At 35.6% G+C, this 17,787-nt stretch overlaps 1 protein-coding gene across 4 annotated transcripts in view; it reads left to right on the top strand.

Annotated features, from left to right (window-relative positions):
• Positions 1-17,787, top strand: part of AP1S2 (adaptor related protein complex 1 subunit sigma 2) — a 30,424-nt gene that overhangs the window by 5,143 nt on the left and 7,494 nt on the right. For 2 of the 4 annotated variants that reach the window (XR_013992901.1, XR_013992902.1), the window contains exons 3-5: positions 5,110-5,218; positions 6,087-6,224; positions 11,187-11,281. Coding sequence is in view for 2 of the 4 variants with exons in the window: in XM_081041772.1 (XP_080897898.1) it covers positions 5,110-5,218; positions 6,087-6,224 (247 nt within the window). In the remaining 2 variants the exon portion in view is untranslated. The remainder of the gene's footprint in view (positions 1-5,109; positions 5,219-6,086; positions 6,225-11,186; positions 11,282-17,787) is intronic. The other 2 variants (XM_081041772.1, XM_081041771.1) reach the window with 1 other exon arrangement.

The raw sequence follows: 17,787 nt of genomic DNA on the forward strand, positions 1-17,787 counted from the left end.
ACTTAGAACGTATGTTTTGTTGATATAAGCAGGTGATTATTTTTCCCTAGTCTAGCTTGAAGAGAGGACCTTTTAAGCAAAAGAATTACCGCTTAGCTCCTGAGACATTCTGAATTAGCACTTTTGCTGTTCGAATCAGCAAGTGATCTTTGTGTGCCTTCCTGAAGTTGTCTCATCCACTTTATCCATCCGGAACATTTTGCATAAGATAATATAGCTGGAAAGACAGACTGAAAGTCTGAGGACTTGAGTTCTATTTCATTTGTACCATTAGCTAGTTTTGTGACTTTGAGCAAGTCATTTGGCCTTTGTTTCTTCATCTCTAAAATGCTCTTGAAGATCCCTTGAAGACAGAATGCCGTATGCTTTTTGTTTTTGGTTCCCGTTTTACGCAGCATGTTACGGAAGCACTGGATTAAAGTCTTAAAATTAAAAAATACATACATCTCCAAATTACTAACTTGAGAATTTGTCAAAGAGTACTATGTTGATTTTCTTTACTAACAAAAGAATTTTTAATGACATACCAGTGGGTATCGAGAACAGTTGCATTCACCAGTCAGCTGATATTTAGCTGACTGCAGAGAAGTCATGTGTTTTGAACATAAGAATAGGCACTTTCAGATGTTCTCTGAGTGCCAGTAATTAGAGTAAGCCTTAATCCACTCTGCTAAAAATAACCAAACATACCTTCTTACTAGTCTATTAATTTTACTTCAGATTTAGACTTACAAATATGCACTAAGAGAACAAAATGAGCTCATTGAATTTTTAAAATCCATTTGGTTCTAAAAATAAGAAGTACACTTCAGGTTCTCTTGGTAATCTTTTACTACATCAGTATAACAATTTTTATCTCTCCCTCTTTAAAGCTGTTAAAAGATTGCTTTGAATATATTTTAATGTTATCCAGGTGCAAGATTACTTTATTTAATACAGTTCCTGGCTATAGTTTTTAAATATAAAACTTCGGCTCTAGTGTCAAATTGCTGTTGCTGGGGAGGTTGCTCAATTAAGCCTGAGTACTGTGTAATAATGGTATCTCTCTGGAAGGGTTGTAAAGATTAAAATGGTAGAATATGCAAAAGCCTTAGCAAGTATTCAGTACCTCAGTCAGTGAGGACTCAGTTAATGTTACCTGTTGTTATGCTTCTGTTTCTTCCCTAAGCTTTCTGGAAAGTGGTGCCTTATAATCCTGAATAACTAAATGTTCACCTACAATGAAGAATTCATTTAATTTGATGGCTATTTTTCCATTTTGAGAGCAAACATTTAGATATGCGCTGCGGGGGTTTTAAAAATATTACTGGTACAGGGGTGTAGCCGGTTAGCTCAGTTGGTTAGAGCGTGGTGCTGATAACACCAAGGTTGCCGGTTCGGTCCCCACATGGGCCACTGTGAGCTGTGCCCTCCTTAAAAAAAAAATTACTTGTTGGTGCTTAGACACATCAGTCCTGATGATATTTAAATTAAGATTTCTGAATAATTTGTACAATTTAGGACCTTTGACTAGTGTTTAAGTGCTATTTATTTGTAAGTAGAGGCAGTACCATGGATAAGGAACAAGAATGGTTGCAAGCATTAGATTGCTTAACAGTAGCATCAAAGAAATCTTGAAATTAAGAGGGATTTTACCCAAAACTGATTATTAGTGAATTCTTCCTAATGGAACTATTTAGTGCTCTGTTCATGTTAGCTAGTCATGTCTGGTTTTCAATCTACCATTTTTAATGTCAGTCCTTTTAATGTTTAGTTTTCTTAATTCAGGGAATCTTACGTGTCATTTGTGTCAATTTCCCCAAATTCAGAACTCTTATTTGGTGAGCATGGGTTAGGGAGGCTGGAGAGTTGTAATATCCAATTGCCTTTTAAACAGATAAACAAAAATATAGGGTGTTGCTGGGAAGGAGAGGAAGCACTTTGTTCAAGTTGGGGGTCCTTCATGGTAATAAACGAATGCATTTGAATGCCTCCTCTCTAAGACTGAAGGAGACCCATGATTTTAAATAACTTACTGAATGTAGAAATCAGGTAGAATGGGCACGGCAAAAAGTCATGCTGTGTATGACGAGGGAGTCCATGGTGGGAGATGGAAAAAGGTCTGGAGATTAGGTTTCTTGTCCCAGTATAACAAGTTGGCAGGCCCTGTACTCTTGGGCCTCAGATTTTTGTTTTTGTTTTGTCTTCCATTGTCAAGGAGGATAGCGTTTGCTGTTGGAAAGATCAAATAAGATGAAGTGTTTTTGATAATATTGAAATTAGTGTAGACTGTTGTGTAAATACTAGTTATTCTCATGCTGAACAGCAGGAATTCATTGAATTCCAAAACTTAGATTGTGTGTGTATAGTCTTACGTTAATATTGTGGGCATTATGAGCATTCTTATCTTGTATATCCTTTTCCATTAATGCTATGAGCAGTAACTGCCCATTGTGTTTTCTAAAAATCACTTAAGTGCTCCTCAGTGAAAATTACAATTTCAATTGAAATTAGTTTAGAATGTCTTAGGTTTTTATTTTGTTTCTTTTAAAAGCCTTAAATACGCTTAAACTGATTGAAAAATGCTCCTTTACTCCTCCTCAAAGGACTTAGTCATCATTTGCTATGCCTCGAAGATTGTATATTGATAAGTTTTAGCTTTCTTGGGTTAAGTATAACCATCTGCTAGAATCCTAATTTGGGGAAGAATATGAGTTTTCCAACCTTATTCCTTCTTCAAGGGTGAATAATCTAAACTTCAGTTTGACAGGGTAGAATTTGAAAAATTGGAGGGCAGTTCTCAGTTTTCCCTGTTTTCTTTAACTTCTGTAATAACTTGAAATTGTTATTTTCTTGAGGATTATTCCACAATCTAGAAACCTCCTTTTTAAAAATAATTCTACCATGTTTCCCCAAAAATAAGACCTAGCCAGACCATCAACTCTAATGAGTCTTTTGGAGCAAAAATTAATACAAGATCTGGTATTATATTATTTTGTATTATATTATATTATAAAGACTGGGTCTTATAGTAAAATAAGATCAGGTCTTAATTTTTGCTCGAAAAGATGCATTAGAGCTGGTTGTTTGGCTAGGTCTTATTTTCGGGGAAACACGGTATGCTGTGAGAAGTCAAGATAGTAGTTACCCTTGGGGATGGGAAAGGCTAGGAGAAGGGCTTCAGAGATTCAGCAATCTGTTCCTTGATCTAGGTTCTGGTACATTGCGGGTTCACTTTGGAAAACTCATTGAGCTATACATTTATGACTTGAATTCTCTGTGTGTATATGATGTGTGATCACAATATGGTGAATGTTTAAATAAAAAAAATTATTACAGTAAAAGACACATTGCCATTAACCACCCTCAAAATACTCCCCCTCGCTTCGAACACACTTGTTCTATTATTCTTGCCACTTTCTGAAGCAGTTCTGGAAGTCTTCTTTCATGAGTGTCTTTAGTGGCGCTGTCGTGGCTGCCTTGATGTCCTGAATTGATTCAAAACATTTACCTTTCATGGTCATTTTGACTTTGGGGAAGAGCCAGAAGTCACATGGTGCCAGATCCGGTGAATAAGGTGGATGAGGACACACCGTAATGTGGTTTTTTTGTGTGTTTTTTTTTTAACTTAAAGGAAACACATCAGTTAAGTTAAACTTTTTTTTTTTTTAATTTTATTGGGGAATTTTGGGGAACAGTGTGTTTTTGAAGGGCCCATCAGCTCCAAGTTGTTGTCCTTCCATCTACTTGTGGAGGGCACAGCTCAGCTCCAAGTCCAGTCACTGTTTTCAATCTTTAATTGCAGGGGGCTCAGCCCACCATCCTATGGAAGGAATTGAACCAGCAACCTTGTTATTGAGAGCTCATGCTCTAACCAACGGAGCCACGCGGCTGCCCCTCCAGCTGCTCAGCGGCAGCTTGGCTCAAGTCATTTTCTTCAATCTAGTTGCGGAGGGTGCAGCTCACTGGCCCATGTGGGAATCGAACCGGCAACCCTGTTGTTAAGAGCTTGCGCTCTAACCAACTGAGCCATCCGGTTGCCCCCTGTAATGTTTTTATGTGATAGAAATTGCCATACCAGAAGCGATGTGTGACACAGAGCCTTTCCGTTGTGATCACAAAATACGGCGAATGCTGCTGTTGCCATCCAACGGAAAGGCAGGGATCTTCAATGTGGGATATGGTATGTCAGACCTTAGTAACAGTGTGTGACAAGTTTCAACTTGTTTGGTGCAGTCAGTCAGGTGTGAGCTACGGTTGAGAGAAGGTGTGTTTTCAAGTGTGCCATAATTTGCCCTCCATCACGACAATGCTTCATGTCACACATCGCTTCTGGTATGGTACTTTCTGTCAAATAAAAACATTATGGTGTGTCCTCATCCACCTTATTCACTGGATCTGGCATGATGTGACTTCTAGCTCTTCCCAAAGTCAAAATGACCATAAAAGGTAACCGTTTTGAATCGATTCAGGTCATCAAGGCAGCCATGACAGCGCAACTAAAGACACTTACAAAAGAGGACTTCCAGAACTGCTTCAGAAAGTGGCAAGAACGATGGGATAAGTGTGTTCGAAATGGGGAGGGTGTATTTTGAGGGGGATTAATGACAATGTATCTTTTACTGTAATACAAAATTTGTTAAACATTCACCATACCTTTTGATCACACCTCATATTACACTTCAGTAAAACATTCCAGAACATTGATTTCATGTTGACAATATCTTCAATAAGTCCTTCAGTTGGAGAGTTTACTTTCTTCCCTGTTTACTTGTAGTTTGAATTAGTCATGTAGTGCATTTTGTTTTAATTAAGTAAACTTCAGAACAACTTGGGTCAGCTATGTTTTGGAATCTATATAGAAAAGAGCCTGAAAGGAGGAAGAGCAAAATAGTTTTTCTAGATGGTGTGATTGAGTGATTATTTGTTTTCTTTTTTGTGTGCTAATGCTTTTCAAAATTTCTGTTGTACATATACTACTTTAGTAATCTGGGAGAAAAATAATCTGTACTGTTGTAAAAGAGGAAGCAAACTGTATAAGCATGGGGTCTTTCACAATAGGATATGAAAGTATATTTAGGAGCCATGATTATAAGGTAAAATTTGTTTCCCATTTGTTTTTTATCACAGATATGCTAGTCTGTATTTTTGCTGTGCTATTGAGGATCAGGACAATGAACTAATTACCCTGGAAATAATTCATCGTTACGTGGAATTACTTGACAAGTATTTTGGCAGTGTGAGTAGAATTTTGTTTTAGGGAATTAAATGCCATAGTTTTTAAAAAAATCTTTTCTGTAACAAGTTTATTATTTGATTGTCTTGGAGATTCTTACTATTTGATAGTAACTGTGGGAAAGGGAAGGAATAACTATTTCTTGTCAGTGTGCCTAGTCAGTTAATTGATAAAATTACTTGACCCCACAGACCTATTCATTTAATTATGTTGGTGAGAATGAGGTTTAAAATAGTGGAATAGAAAGGAGTCCAACTGCAAGGATTAGTATTCTGGAAATGCTTTGTAGAATTTAGATTTGATTAGCAATTATAATAATCATGTTACCCAGGAATTGTGTATTTTAAAAGATCATTTTTTACAAGTAGAAAAGTTGCCTATGTTGGGAGCTTGCATAGTTGGGTCTTACTTACCTTGTAGGCATTGTGTTTTCACGTACAGTAGTTTTTTTACTCGGTTTTCGAACATCTCCATTGACAAACATTTTGGTTTACGAACGTTGTAAACCCGGAAGTAAATGCTTCGGCTTTTGAACACACCTCCAAAGTCGAACACGTCCCATGGCTTCCACTCAGTGCAAGATCCGGAGGCCTAGCTATCGGTTGTTTTCGAACGTTTCAGAACTCGAACTGTCTTCCGGAAAGGATTACATTCGAAAACCGAGGTACCACTGTACATGAGATTTGAAAATTAAGCTGACTAAATCAATGATGCTTAGTTAGCAAGACTGCCATTTTTAGAAAGAATTAAGATGGATTCATTCTGATTAGATTTTATTCACTACCTGATAGTTGATAAGTATCTTTTGGTTTCTTCAGTTTTAACATCATTGTTATTATTGTTATTGTTATTATTATTTTTTGCTTTTCAGGTGTGTGAACTTGATATCATCTTTAATTTTGAGAAGGCTTATTTTATTTTGGATGAGTTTCTTTTGGGAGGGGAAGTTCAGGAAACATCCAAGAAAAATGTCCTTAAAGCAATTGAGCAGGCTGATCTACTGCAGGAGGTAAGCTACTTGGAGTTCTCTTGACTAGATACTAGCATGTTTTGCTCTTGCTAGGAAGTTTCAGTCATCTTTCATTCTTACAGTTTCAGAAATGACTCTGAAGCATGCTTGGCATGTAGTGTCCACGTGCAGTTTATTGATTGAAGTATGTGTTGGTCACGTCAACTCAGTTATCTATGAATGGGGCATTTTCTTTGAAGATGGTCTGTCATATTGATGGCCCATCTTGGACCTCAAAACACTAAAACCTAAACCTTTACAGGACAAACTAAGAAGGGAAAAGATTGATCAAAAGGAACAGTAATTTGAGAACTCTCCATCCATTGTTCTGAATTACTTAAGATAACCCCTTTTCTCATTAATGTAGATAATCAGGAGTTGACTGAGATTATGGCATTTCCATTCCACATTGGTTCATAATTTATTTTCACCTCATGTCCATTAAGTGCAAACGTGGCCAAGCAAATGATGCGGTTGTAATTACACTTTTTGTAGAACCCTCTGGTTTTGTGTTAAGAAAACTAACTAAAAAGTATTTGTATTTCTTTTTGCTCTTCTTAGATAACAAAACATGTTCTGTCAAGGGACTACATTCTTATCTTGCCTTGGTATCACCAGAGCCATTAATAAGCCCCCTTTTCCTTTCTAATTTCTACAGTTGTTCTGGGTTAATTGTATATTTGATGCTTCTGTACCTTTGATTTCTGAAGTTTAAAATTTCATAGTGAAGGCTACCTTTTTCTAAAAACTTAATGATACCTTAATTCAAGTACCAAGTTGAATTATGCTTTAGTGGTAATTGTGGCTTTTATCAAACAAAAAGCTTGTAGCACAAGAAGGGACTGGTCAATGTAAAAATAGAGTATGTTTTCATTAAGGTAATTGCCTTTATTATTTTTTTATTAAAGCCTGAAATTTTTTTTTTTTAATTTCACTCATCCCTATACTCCCCTCCCCTTTTGCAACCGTCAGCTTGTTCTCTATATCTATGGCTCTTTCTCTGTTTTGTTTTGCTTAAATCCATTTTTTTTTAAAGCATTTCTTTTACAACGGAAATGTGAACTAAGAAGAAAAGTAAATCTTTTTCTCTGTTATAGCTTCTTAGCCTTTGGCCTCTATAGGGAGAAGGGGTAGCTTTCCGGAATTCTTCTGCATCAGTCACTGACTGGGTCAGTTGTGAGGACTGTTCCAAGTTGGGATGACATCATCTGGGACATACATATATTAAATGTGAGACAATGCATTGTACATTTAATGACAGGTGCCTGCAAAAGTGAAGCATTTTGTTGGCTGCCCTGATGCCACTCACTGTTCAGTAGTGAAGTGAGCACAGCCCCTTTTCATGTGCGTGCAGTTTACCACTGTTGTTTATTGATTGCAAACATGTCATTGGAAAGAACTTTTTTTTAACCTTAGGTGTGCTGATTACAAGCTCATAATCTACTTTGTAAAATTGGTTTTAAAGTTAGCACCTCCTTTTTTTGCTGTTCACTAATCAGTCTTGTCTAAAAATTAGGTCAAAACCAGGATCAGGAATTGGGAATTTTTCATATTTGTCCCTTCCCTTTGATCAGTTTTGTATTTCATGATTATGGAACTATAGTCTGCATCAGTTCCTGCTGTTTCCTCCAAGTTATTTATCATTTACTGATTAATCAATTATATTTGGCTTAAAACATTTCTAAAGTTATTGAAGTTCAGCTTTTAATTTTAATATGTTTTTTCTGGAGAGTAATGATTAGGGTACTGATAACTGTTTGTGTCTGGACTGTTTCTTTAAACTCTACTGAGAAATTGCTAGACTTTACAGTATGGCAAATAGTATACTAAGTTTAATTTATAACATGTATTATATTTAGTGTACTAATGGGTAAAAGGGTATTAAAACAAGTCAATATTTATTTGTGAGAGACTGTGTGTTTGTGTGTCTGTCTCCTATTGAAGTACTTTAATAGTAATGTCTCTCCTTTTCAAGTAATATTTTTATATTTTTAATTGGGGAAAGTAGGAATGGAGAGAGAAGCATAGGATGTCTGTGGTCCCATGTCAAATTCTCCTTATCCCACCTGAATCTAGTTAAAAAAAAAAAATTCACTACTGTTAATCAGTTCCTTGTCTTTAGAAGAGAGCTTTGGGCCTATTTCTCACCTGTGACTACCTTTACATTGTTTTGTACATAAACCAAAGTGATAGTACGTTAAGACATTTTCTATTCATTCGTCCGAGTGAACCGTTTTTCTTAATTTAACTGTTCTGGTTTTGAGAAGGCAGAAGGTGGTTGGTCCATTCTGAATTTCAGGTTAAGGCCTTTATGAAGCCAGCTATAGTCTGTATGGGGTGGGTAGTAAGGCTTCAGGTTAACCTGTTTTTCAGGTTATTCACCAACATACTATCAAAAGAAATCTAGGGATGACAAGGTGCTTGATTCCTAAAATGGATTCATTTGTATGTTGATACGTGTTTACATGTTGGGGAATATTTGGATATTTTGTTCCTATAATAATGGTGGAATGAGAAAAAGCAATTCTACAAGCTGCTAAAAACGTTTTTGTTTGGACACTATGACGACAAAAAAGAACTATGATGATTATCAGCTACTGTTTACTGAGCACTTAGACATGAAGCATCTTATGCTAATTCTCAGGATGCCCTGAGAAAGGATCATGAGCCTTTTTAACAAATGAAGTAAAGACTCTGTGAGGTGCCAGTGACTGGTCCGAGGTAGCAGCTGGCAAAACCAGGATTCCAAACACAGATCTGCTAGACTCCAGAGCTGTGTGAAATCTTAATTGCTGTGCTCTGTCGTACTCCCCACCCCCCACTCGTGTGTTGTCTTGGTATGTATAGTCTAAACATTCTGTTTTAGATACCAGCTTCTGTGTTTCTCAGTAATATAGTGAAAAAAATTCATCATTCTCCCAGAGGTCTTTCTGTATTGAAGAGAGTAGTTTCCTAAGGCTGATGCCATCTTTTACTTTTAAGATTGAAAATTTTCATTGTCCAAATTATTAATAGTTGAAAATTTTTAATTGGATAAGTAATATTTTTCAAATAATTTCTTAGTTGTTGGATTTATCAAAACACCTGGATCTTAAGTAGGTTTTTTGATGAATGTCAACTACAATTATATATATATATACATACATATACATACATACATATATATATATATACATATATATATTTATAGTGACAAGAAGTGGAGTACAGCATTGGGGTAGAGACAGTGGAAATGTAATTGCTGTGTGCGATGTCAGAGGGGTAGTGGATGGGGGAGGGGGGTTGACACTGTGAGGGATATAAATGATAAATATCTGTTACATTGTTTTGTGCACCTGAAACTAATAAAAAAAAGAAAAGAAAAAAATTAAGTAGTTTTTTTGGTCTTATAATCTGGGGTATAGGATTCACTTAGTCTATGTCATGAAATGGTTTTGCTTACAAAATTGTAAATATAGCTGTCAAAACTTATATAAATGCAGCCTTAAATTTGTAAAAGTCCTAATTAATTGATTTTAATCTAGTTTTTCATATACAGTTGACCCTTGAATAACACGGGTTTGAACTGTACAGGTCCACTTATATGCAGATTTTTAAAATAAATACCTGTACTGTTTTCGATCTGCCATTGGGGTGTCCACGGATGCGGAAGGCCAACTGTATGCATTGATCTGCAACATTTTATGTAAGGAACTTGAGCATCGTCGGATTTTAGTATCCACGGCGGGGGTCTTAGAACCAATCCCCTCAAAATACTGAGGGACAACTTAAGTTTTTGGGGAGTCAAAAGTTATACTCGGAATTTTGGCTGCATCGTGTTGGTGCCCGTAACACCCTCCCGCCCCGCCTGCCACACACACACACTGATTATTCAAGGGTCAGCTGTATTGTGATTTTTCTGTTTGGTATCAGGTTTTTTCCTTGATTTATTTTTACCGTGTTTCCCCAAAAATAAGACCTAGCCGGACCATCAGCTCTAATGCGTCTTTTGGAGCAAAAATTAATATAAGACCCGGTATTACATTATACAAGACCTGGTGTTATGTTATGTTATGTTATATAAGACCTGGTATTATGTTATGTTATAGTATTATATTATATTATATTATATTATATTATATTATGTTATGTTATGTTATGTTATGTTATATTATGTTATATTATGTTATATTATGTTATATCATATTATACCGGGTCTTATGTTAAAATGAGACCCAGTCTTATATTAATTTTTGCTCCAAAAGATGCATTAGAGCTGATTGTCCGGCTAGGTCTTATTTTTTTGGAGAAACATGGTAAACACCAAAGATGGCTTTTACCCAGTTTGTATAAAGGTCATGTAATTTGTTTAGGTAGCCCTTCATTTTATAAGCAAACAGGGCAGACAGTGGATAAAGTAGATTTTCTATTAGCATATTATAGTTAGTAAAGGGGACATAACATAAATATGTACTTGAATAATAATTGCTAAAATATCAGACATTGTGATTAATGAAGATGTCTTTTGAATTTTACTTAATTACTTGGCAAACAAGGATTTCAGTTTTGATGTTTTTAAACCAAACTATTTATTCCTTTTGGTATTTGGTTTTATGAATACATAATTAGATATGGGGGTAAAGCCCAGAATAATTGGTGCGTTATCCAATTTTTAATGTTTGACTATTGGAATTTAAAACATGTTTTCTTAACGTGCCACTGGTACTTAACTTGATTCTTAAATTATTAAAGTGCAACATGCTGAGATTACTAAGTTGACATTCTTTGCAGTACTTAGAACATTTTCCCCCACCATCAGTTAAATACCTATTTTAAGCTAGACTTTGGGGGAGGCGTATGAGGGGGAGTGGTACAGTTGGATTTATTTTATAAACATACATATAACTACAAAGGAAATACAGAGTGCATTTTCTTTGTAAAGTCAGGCACTTAACAGTTTTTCTCTGCTCCTTAATTTTGTAGAGCCAGAATGAAGAATGGGGAGGTTTGTCTGAGGATATCTTATGATAAAGAGCAGTCTAAGGCTTTAGTCCCTTTGAGCCCCAACTTATTTATTGGTAACTACTAAATTTACCATTTTTGTGGCATGGATAAAATGGGCTGTTCTGCAGACTGTTGCACGTGAGATGATAGCAAGTCTTTGCTTGATTCGTGAAGATCAAATAGTTCAATACTGGGTCTGGGGCCTTAACCCTCAGCAGTAGGTGCATGACGGTGTTGATCAGTGCTTTGAGATGTGTCAGCCTTTCTTTTTTATACTAACAGCATCATTTTGAAATTTGTGGGGGGTTTCCTTTTGAGCTTTGTTTGCTGTTGGTATTGTTTCTCACTAAAATAATATGAGAAATGAAATATAAGTGAGGTACCAAAAGCAAGCGTTACACTCATGAATTTGCTTCTACTTCGAGATGATCCACTTTATGAATAGATTTACTGGATTTGCAGTTGTTGATCTGCCTCATCTAGAAAGTGCTGCTCTATGCAGAGATAGTGCTGCTAAAATTGGTATGTTTTACAAGTGCTGGGGCCGCATGATATATCTTAGTACTATGCAACATGTTTCTGGAAGTAATAATACATCTGTTGGAATGCATAAAAATGGAAAGGTAAGAATCTTATGAGAAAAAGTGATTTCTTTAAAAAAATGAATCTTTTTTATCTTAAAATTATTTTAAATATGTACTTCTTGAAGTATTTAATAACATGCCTTTTAATATGAAGTTTGGGGTTTTTTAAATTAAAATCTTGCTAACTAAGAATATTTGGGCATGCTAGTCAAACTCAAGAATTACATTGTTTTAAGACAGTTAGAGGCTTTCAAATATATGCAATAATAAAATTTAACAGGAGAAAGCATTTTGATATAAATCCTCTTAGATAAACTCCTGTAATTCCTTTGTAATTACCATTGTTTGTGTTAAAACCTTTAAGCCTAAGCATTTTTCTTTTAAATTGGGTTAAAAATTAACAATGCTGTAGTCTTTTATGTGGACATATTTTAATTTTTTTATAGGTAAACTTGATTGGGGTTTGCTAGAAAAAATTGTGGGTAAGTGAGGTTTGGTTACATTAATGCTTGAAATGGAAAAATACAGAAGAGCAGATACAGAAAAAAACGGAAGGGAGAACAAATCTTGCCTTTGGCTTTACATTTAATAAGAAACACTGTGGCCAGCGTCCTTGGTCACTGGTTTTCAGGTTGTAATCATTTTGCTGTATGTTTATGTGTTTTTTGAGCTCTCTTATTTCTCTGCTTTTCAGAATTTTGAGGATCCTCCCCCTACCTTGTTATTTGATTTTAACCCAAGAGCCAACTCTTGCTACTCTGGGCTATTTGTAATAATGAAAAGTTGGAATAATTTAAAATATTCAGTAACTGTAATTCTGATATTCAAAAGTATTTGGCAAGAACCCACAGTAATAAATACATTTTGATATCACAATAGTTATATTTATATAAACCAAAAGAAAATTTTGTTAATACTCTTATTTCTTGTTTTGCAATTCACATTTCTATTCTTCCTTTTTTCAATGCTGATCCTGATTTACTAAATTGATTGCATGGGCCCTAGGATTGGGGCCTACAGAGAGCATATTACTAGATGTTGGTGATGATTTTTTTCTTTGAAAAGTACTTCCTGAAAAATTTCAGGGTTTGAGTTCTTTTTTCTCTACTGACATTGTTTTCTGTTTCCTCTGTTGCCTTTAAAAAAAAAAAAATCGCCATTATAAAAAAAAATTACAAATACAGGCAGGCACACTACAACATAATCTTACCTCCCAACCAGAGACAATTAGATAAATTCAGTGGTTCTCAACTGAGGTGGCGGGGCAATTGTGCCTCCTCAGACACATTTTTGTTTGTCATGGTGAGATGCTACTGGCATCTAGTAGGTTAAGACCAAAGATGCTGCTAAATATCCAGTAGTGACCAAGACAGGAATTATCCAGCCTCAAGTATCAATAGTGCTGAGGTTGAGAAATCCTGGTTTAATTTAATACCACGGAATATATAAAGATTCCATTTACATTAAAGACTGCTATATCTTTTCAATATAATATATAGGCCAGAGTATATATGACTAGCTGAAAAATGAATCAGAAGTAGAAGGGGAAAAAACAATCTTAAGAATTATGAAAGGAGGACAGATGTGCTTAAGAACATGTAAATGGCTGTAAAAATCACCTCTGATTCACCAAAATTACTTTTACTTGATAACTAGTGCCTGGGGAGATAAATCTACGGTTGACTTTAGCACCTTAACCCACAGCAAAGCTTTTGGGATGTCACTATGTAATTTAATTTCCTCAACAAACACCAAATCTGTTAATGTCTATTAATGTAATGAGTTTTTACCTGGAAGTAGAATTGAATATACCCTGCAGGCAGTTAGAACACTTTTGAATTTTCTGCTCATTTCCCCATCCACTTTAGGGATTTGATAATTTCTTAAAGGAGAACTGAACTAGTTTAAATGACCAGAATTTGCATCTATAGATTTTTATTGCATATCGATTTTGTTGGATTGTTTTGTACCAAATTAGCCTTAAAGAATTTACTTAGTAAAGACATTTAGAGTTTGAATATTTGAAATTTAATAATTCAAAGAAATCTTTTATGTTTGGAAAATCCTGATTAAATTTAGGGCATTTCAAGTTATGATCCAAATGGAAGATCAAGGCAAATACAATACAATTACCCTAAAATATGCTTTAAAGTATTTCATTATAGTCTAAAGTTGTATTTGCTAATTTTTCTTTTTTTATTTAAAAAGTACAATTAACTTCCAGAGAAAATAATTTATCATAAATGGGTTTTAGAGCTGGGTTTACAAAGATGTAGCTAAGTTATCCTCATCATTATTTTTAAGACAAATTTAGAAGACAAGTGTAATAGAAATAGATCAATAGCACAATAGAAAAAGACAGCAGTAGAGATGGATAAGTAATTCACAGACAAAAAAGACAAACGGTCCTTTTACTAAGAATATAAATTAAAATATCAATTAAGACCTTTTTTGGTTTGTTTCTTGGATTGGAAAAGATGAGAAAGACTCTCTTGTTTGCTGTTTGTGAGCACTTGCATTCCGTTTTGGAGGATTAGTTTGGTGATATCTATTAATGGTTAAATGTGTACACCTTTTGACCCATCAGTTACACATCAAGGAATTTTATCCAACAGAAATATACGAATGTCCCAAGACTCATGCTCAGTATAATATTAAGCCATTGGAACATAGACAAATACTTGTCAATGGGAAATAGGTTAAGAAAATTACAGTATGGCCATACATGAAACCGTTACCTATAAAAGAAATGATCAATTTCTATGTAATGATATGGAAAAGATACTCAAGGTATATCAAGTGAGAAAAGATCTAGGAGCAGGATGTTAACGGTATTCTGAAAATGTTCAAGCTTACCCACTTTTCTAGAAGTGTAAAACAAGCATGCATTATAAGTGTATTTATAAGTAAATATTTTTCATTTATAAACCTTTTTGAAAAAATGACAATGTTGTGTGAATAGAAGAGTACATGTACATGGTGTTAGTCCATTAGGTAAAACTAGAGTAGAATTTGCTAAAAGGAAAGTTTCAGCACGTAAAGTGAAGCCCTTGTATGCTCCTGACCATTTTAGACGCTAAACGTCTGGTGCAACCGTATTGCTATTGCCACCCATTTCTAACTTAATGAAAACAATCCCTTGGCTTTCCTAGTGCCTCACAATTGCTTGTGAAATAAGAGTGACACCATGAGCCCTCTCATCTAAAAGGTACCTTATACGCGTAAAGTGCTTTCAATTTTTCTCTTTTTATTCATTGCTAACAATAGATCTTAGTGAGTTTGGATACTCTCCGGCCCTTTGATCTTCAGCACAAGGAATAGGGTTCCAGAGTTGAGAGTAAGGACTTTGTCACAGAATTCAGTGAGGGGCAATCAAAAGGACCACTGCATTCTAGAACATGAAGGACAAAGGATACTACTTCGTAGTGCAAAGAATAGTGAAGCCCTTTTACAAGAAAAACTGGAGTAGAGCTGTAACTTCAAATTACATTTATTTTCTCTGACTACATTGTGTACTAGAAAGAGAAAATCAGAGACTAGGTTTTCAATTTTGGATCCAGTACCACTAGTTTACTTAAGCACTTCTCATCTCAACAAGAGTTAAGCCTTCAGATAATTGCTAACTTACCAGTTTTTGTTCCAGTTTTCCCAGATCACGTTACTTCCAGTCATTAGCCTAGTATGGTGAATGTTTGGAAAATTTTAAGGTAGTGGGGTTTGTCTTTTCTTAGGAACGTAGGTGGTTTTGAGAATAGGTGTAACTTAATTCCTCTCTGCTATTTTTGTTATCCTACACTTCTCACTACATCTGGTCTTGGCGGGGTTTGGGGGGGTGGGATTATTCTTAGTATGGAGGAAAGTTGAACATGCTTATATACTACGGAGAAGGAGCTATTGCAGACAGCGATGGAATACAGGAGTAGTGTAAAGGGAAAAGTATGTCTGGAGGGTGAATACGAGTGGAACAAGCATTGGTCTTGGGCAAGACGAGTTTTCTTCCTCTTTTGTTAGGAGATAATGAAGTAAAGCTGTAGATTTTTTCCCCTCATGAGTTGGATGAACGAAATTGAGAATGTCATTTTCTTGGCTTTGAGAAGCTACATCAGCTAGTGGAGAGTTGCTGGGGACTGAGGAGAAAGAGAAGAGGTAGAAAACTTGAAAGTCTTGAGGGTTTACCTTGCAAATAGGGAGTGATTAAGTAGGGTTTCCTCACCCATCTGGTACCCCATTTTCTGGTGACTTCAGTTTTTGTAATGAAACTTACTGCTGCTTTGACTCATAACACATGAGAAGTGCTGACAAGACTTTTGGATAAAAATTCTGTCGGTTATTCTGAAATAAAGATAAACATTTCCACGTGATTGTGTGAGACTAATTTTGTCTTTTATTTTCATACAAAGGTCAAATTTGAGAGAACATTTTCTGTTCTTTAAGAATTCAGGGAATTTTCAGACAATTACCTAGATACTTTATAGAATTCTGATTTTAATATATGCCTTTTCCCTCCTTTTTTATTGTGGTAAAATATATATAAGTTACCATTTTACCCATTTTAAAGCATACATTTAGTGGCATTAAGTACATATACAATTATAACCGTCACGACTATTTCCAAAACTGTTTCGTTAATCCCAAATAGAAACTTGATACAAAAAACAATAACTCCCCATTCCCTTCTCCCCTGAGTCCCTGGTAATGTGTTTTACTTTCTGTCTCTGAATGGGCCTATTCTAGGTACCTCATATAAATAGAACCACACAGTATGTGTTCTTTTCTTTCTGGCTTATTTCACTTAGCAGAGTGTTTTCAACGTTCATCCATGTTATAGCATATGTAATAATTTCCTTCATTTATAAGGTTGAATAACATTGAGTTTTATGTATATATATATGTGTATATATATATATATATATATATATATATATATATGTATATGTATATATACCACATGTTGCTTATCCATTTATCTGTTAATGGACATTTGGGTTATTTCTACCTTTTGGCTATTGTGAATGACGCTGCTTTGAACATTGATGCACAACTATGTTTGAATTCCTGCTTTTAATTCTGTTGAGTATATTCGTAGCAGTGGAACTGCTGGAATATATGGTAATCTATGTTTAACTTTTTGGGGAACTGCCAAGCTGTTCTCTACAGCACCATTTTACATTTTCTTTTTCTTTTCTTTTTTTTAGATTTTATTGGGGAAGGGGAACAGGACTTTATTGGGGAACAGTGTGTACTTCCAGGCCTTTTTTTCCAAGTCAAGTTGTCCTTTCAATCTTAGTTGTGGAGGGTGCCATTCAGCTTCAAGTTGTTGTCCTGTCAGTCTTAGTTGTGGAGGACGCAGCTCAGCTCCAGGTCCAGTTGCCGTTTTTTTTTCTAGTTGCAGGGGGTGCAGCCCACCATCCCTTGAGGGAGTCGAACCGGCAACCTTGTGGTTGAGAGGACCCGCTCCAACTAACTGAGCCATCCGGGAGCTCAGCAGCAGCTCAGCTCAAGGTGCCGTGTTCAATCTTAGTTGCAGGGGGCGCTGCCCACCATCCCTTGGGGGACTCGAGGAATTGAACTGGCAACTTTGTGGCTGAGAGCCCACTGTCACATGTGGGATCTAACCGGCAGCCTTCAGAGTTAGGAACACAGAGCTCTAACCGCCTGAGCCACCGTTCCTGCCCCATTTTACGTTTTCACCAGCAGTGCCTGAGAGTTCCAGTTATTCCATACATTTGCCAACACTTGTTAATTTATTGTATTTTTGATAATAACCATTCTAATGGCTTTTGACAATTTGATTGTAATGTGTCTTGGTGTGTCTTTGTCCTACTTGAAATTTTTTGAGCTGCTCGGATTGGTAAATTCACATCTTTCATTAAATTAAGGAATTTTTTAGCCATTATTTCTTCACATAATTATTTTGCGCCTTTCTCTTCCTTCTGGGACTCCCATAATACATCTGTTGGTCCATTTGTTTGTGTTCCACAAGTCCCTTAGTTTCT

This window comes from Rhinolophus hipposideros (assembly GCF_964194185.1).
Source record: "Rhinolophus hipposideros genome assembly, chromosome: X".
Taxonomy (NCBI): domain Eukaryota; kingdom Metazoa; phylum Chordata; class Mammalia; order Chiroptera; family Rhinolophidae; genus Rhinolophus; species Rhinolophus hipposideros.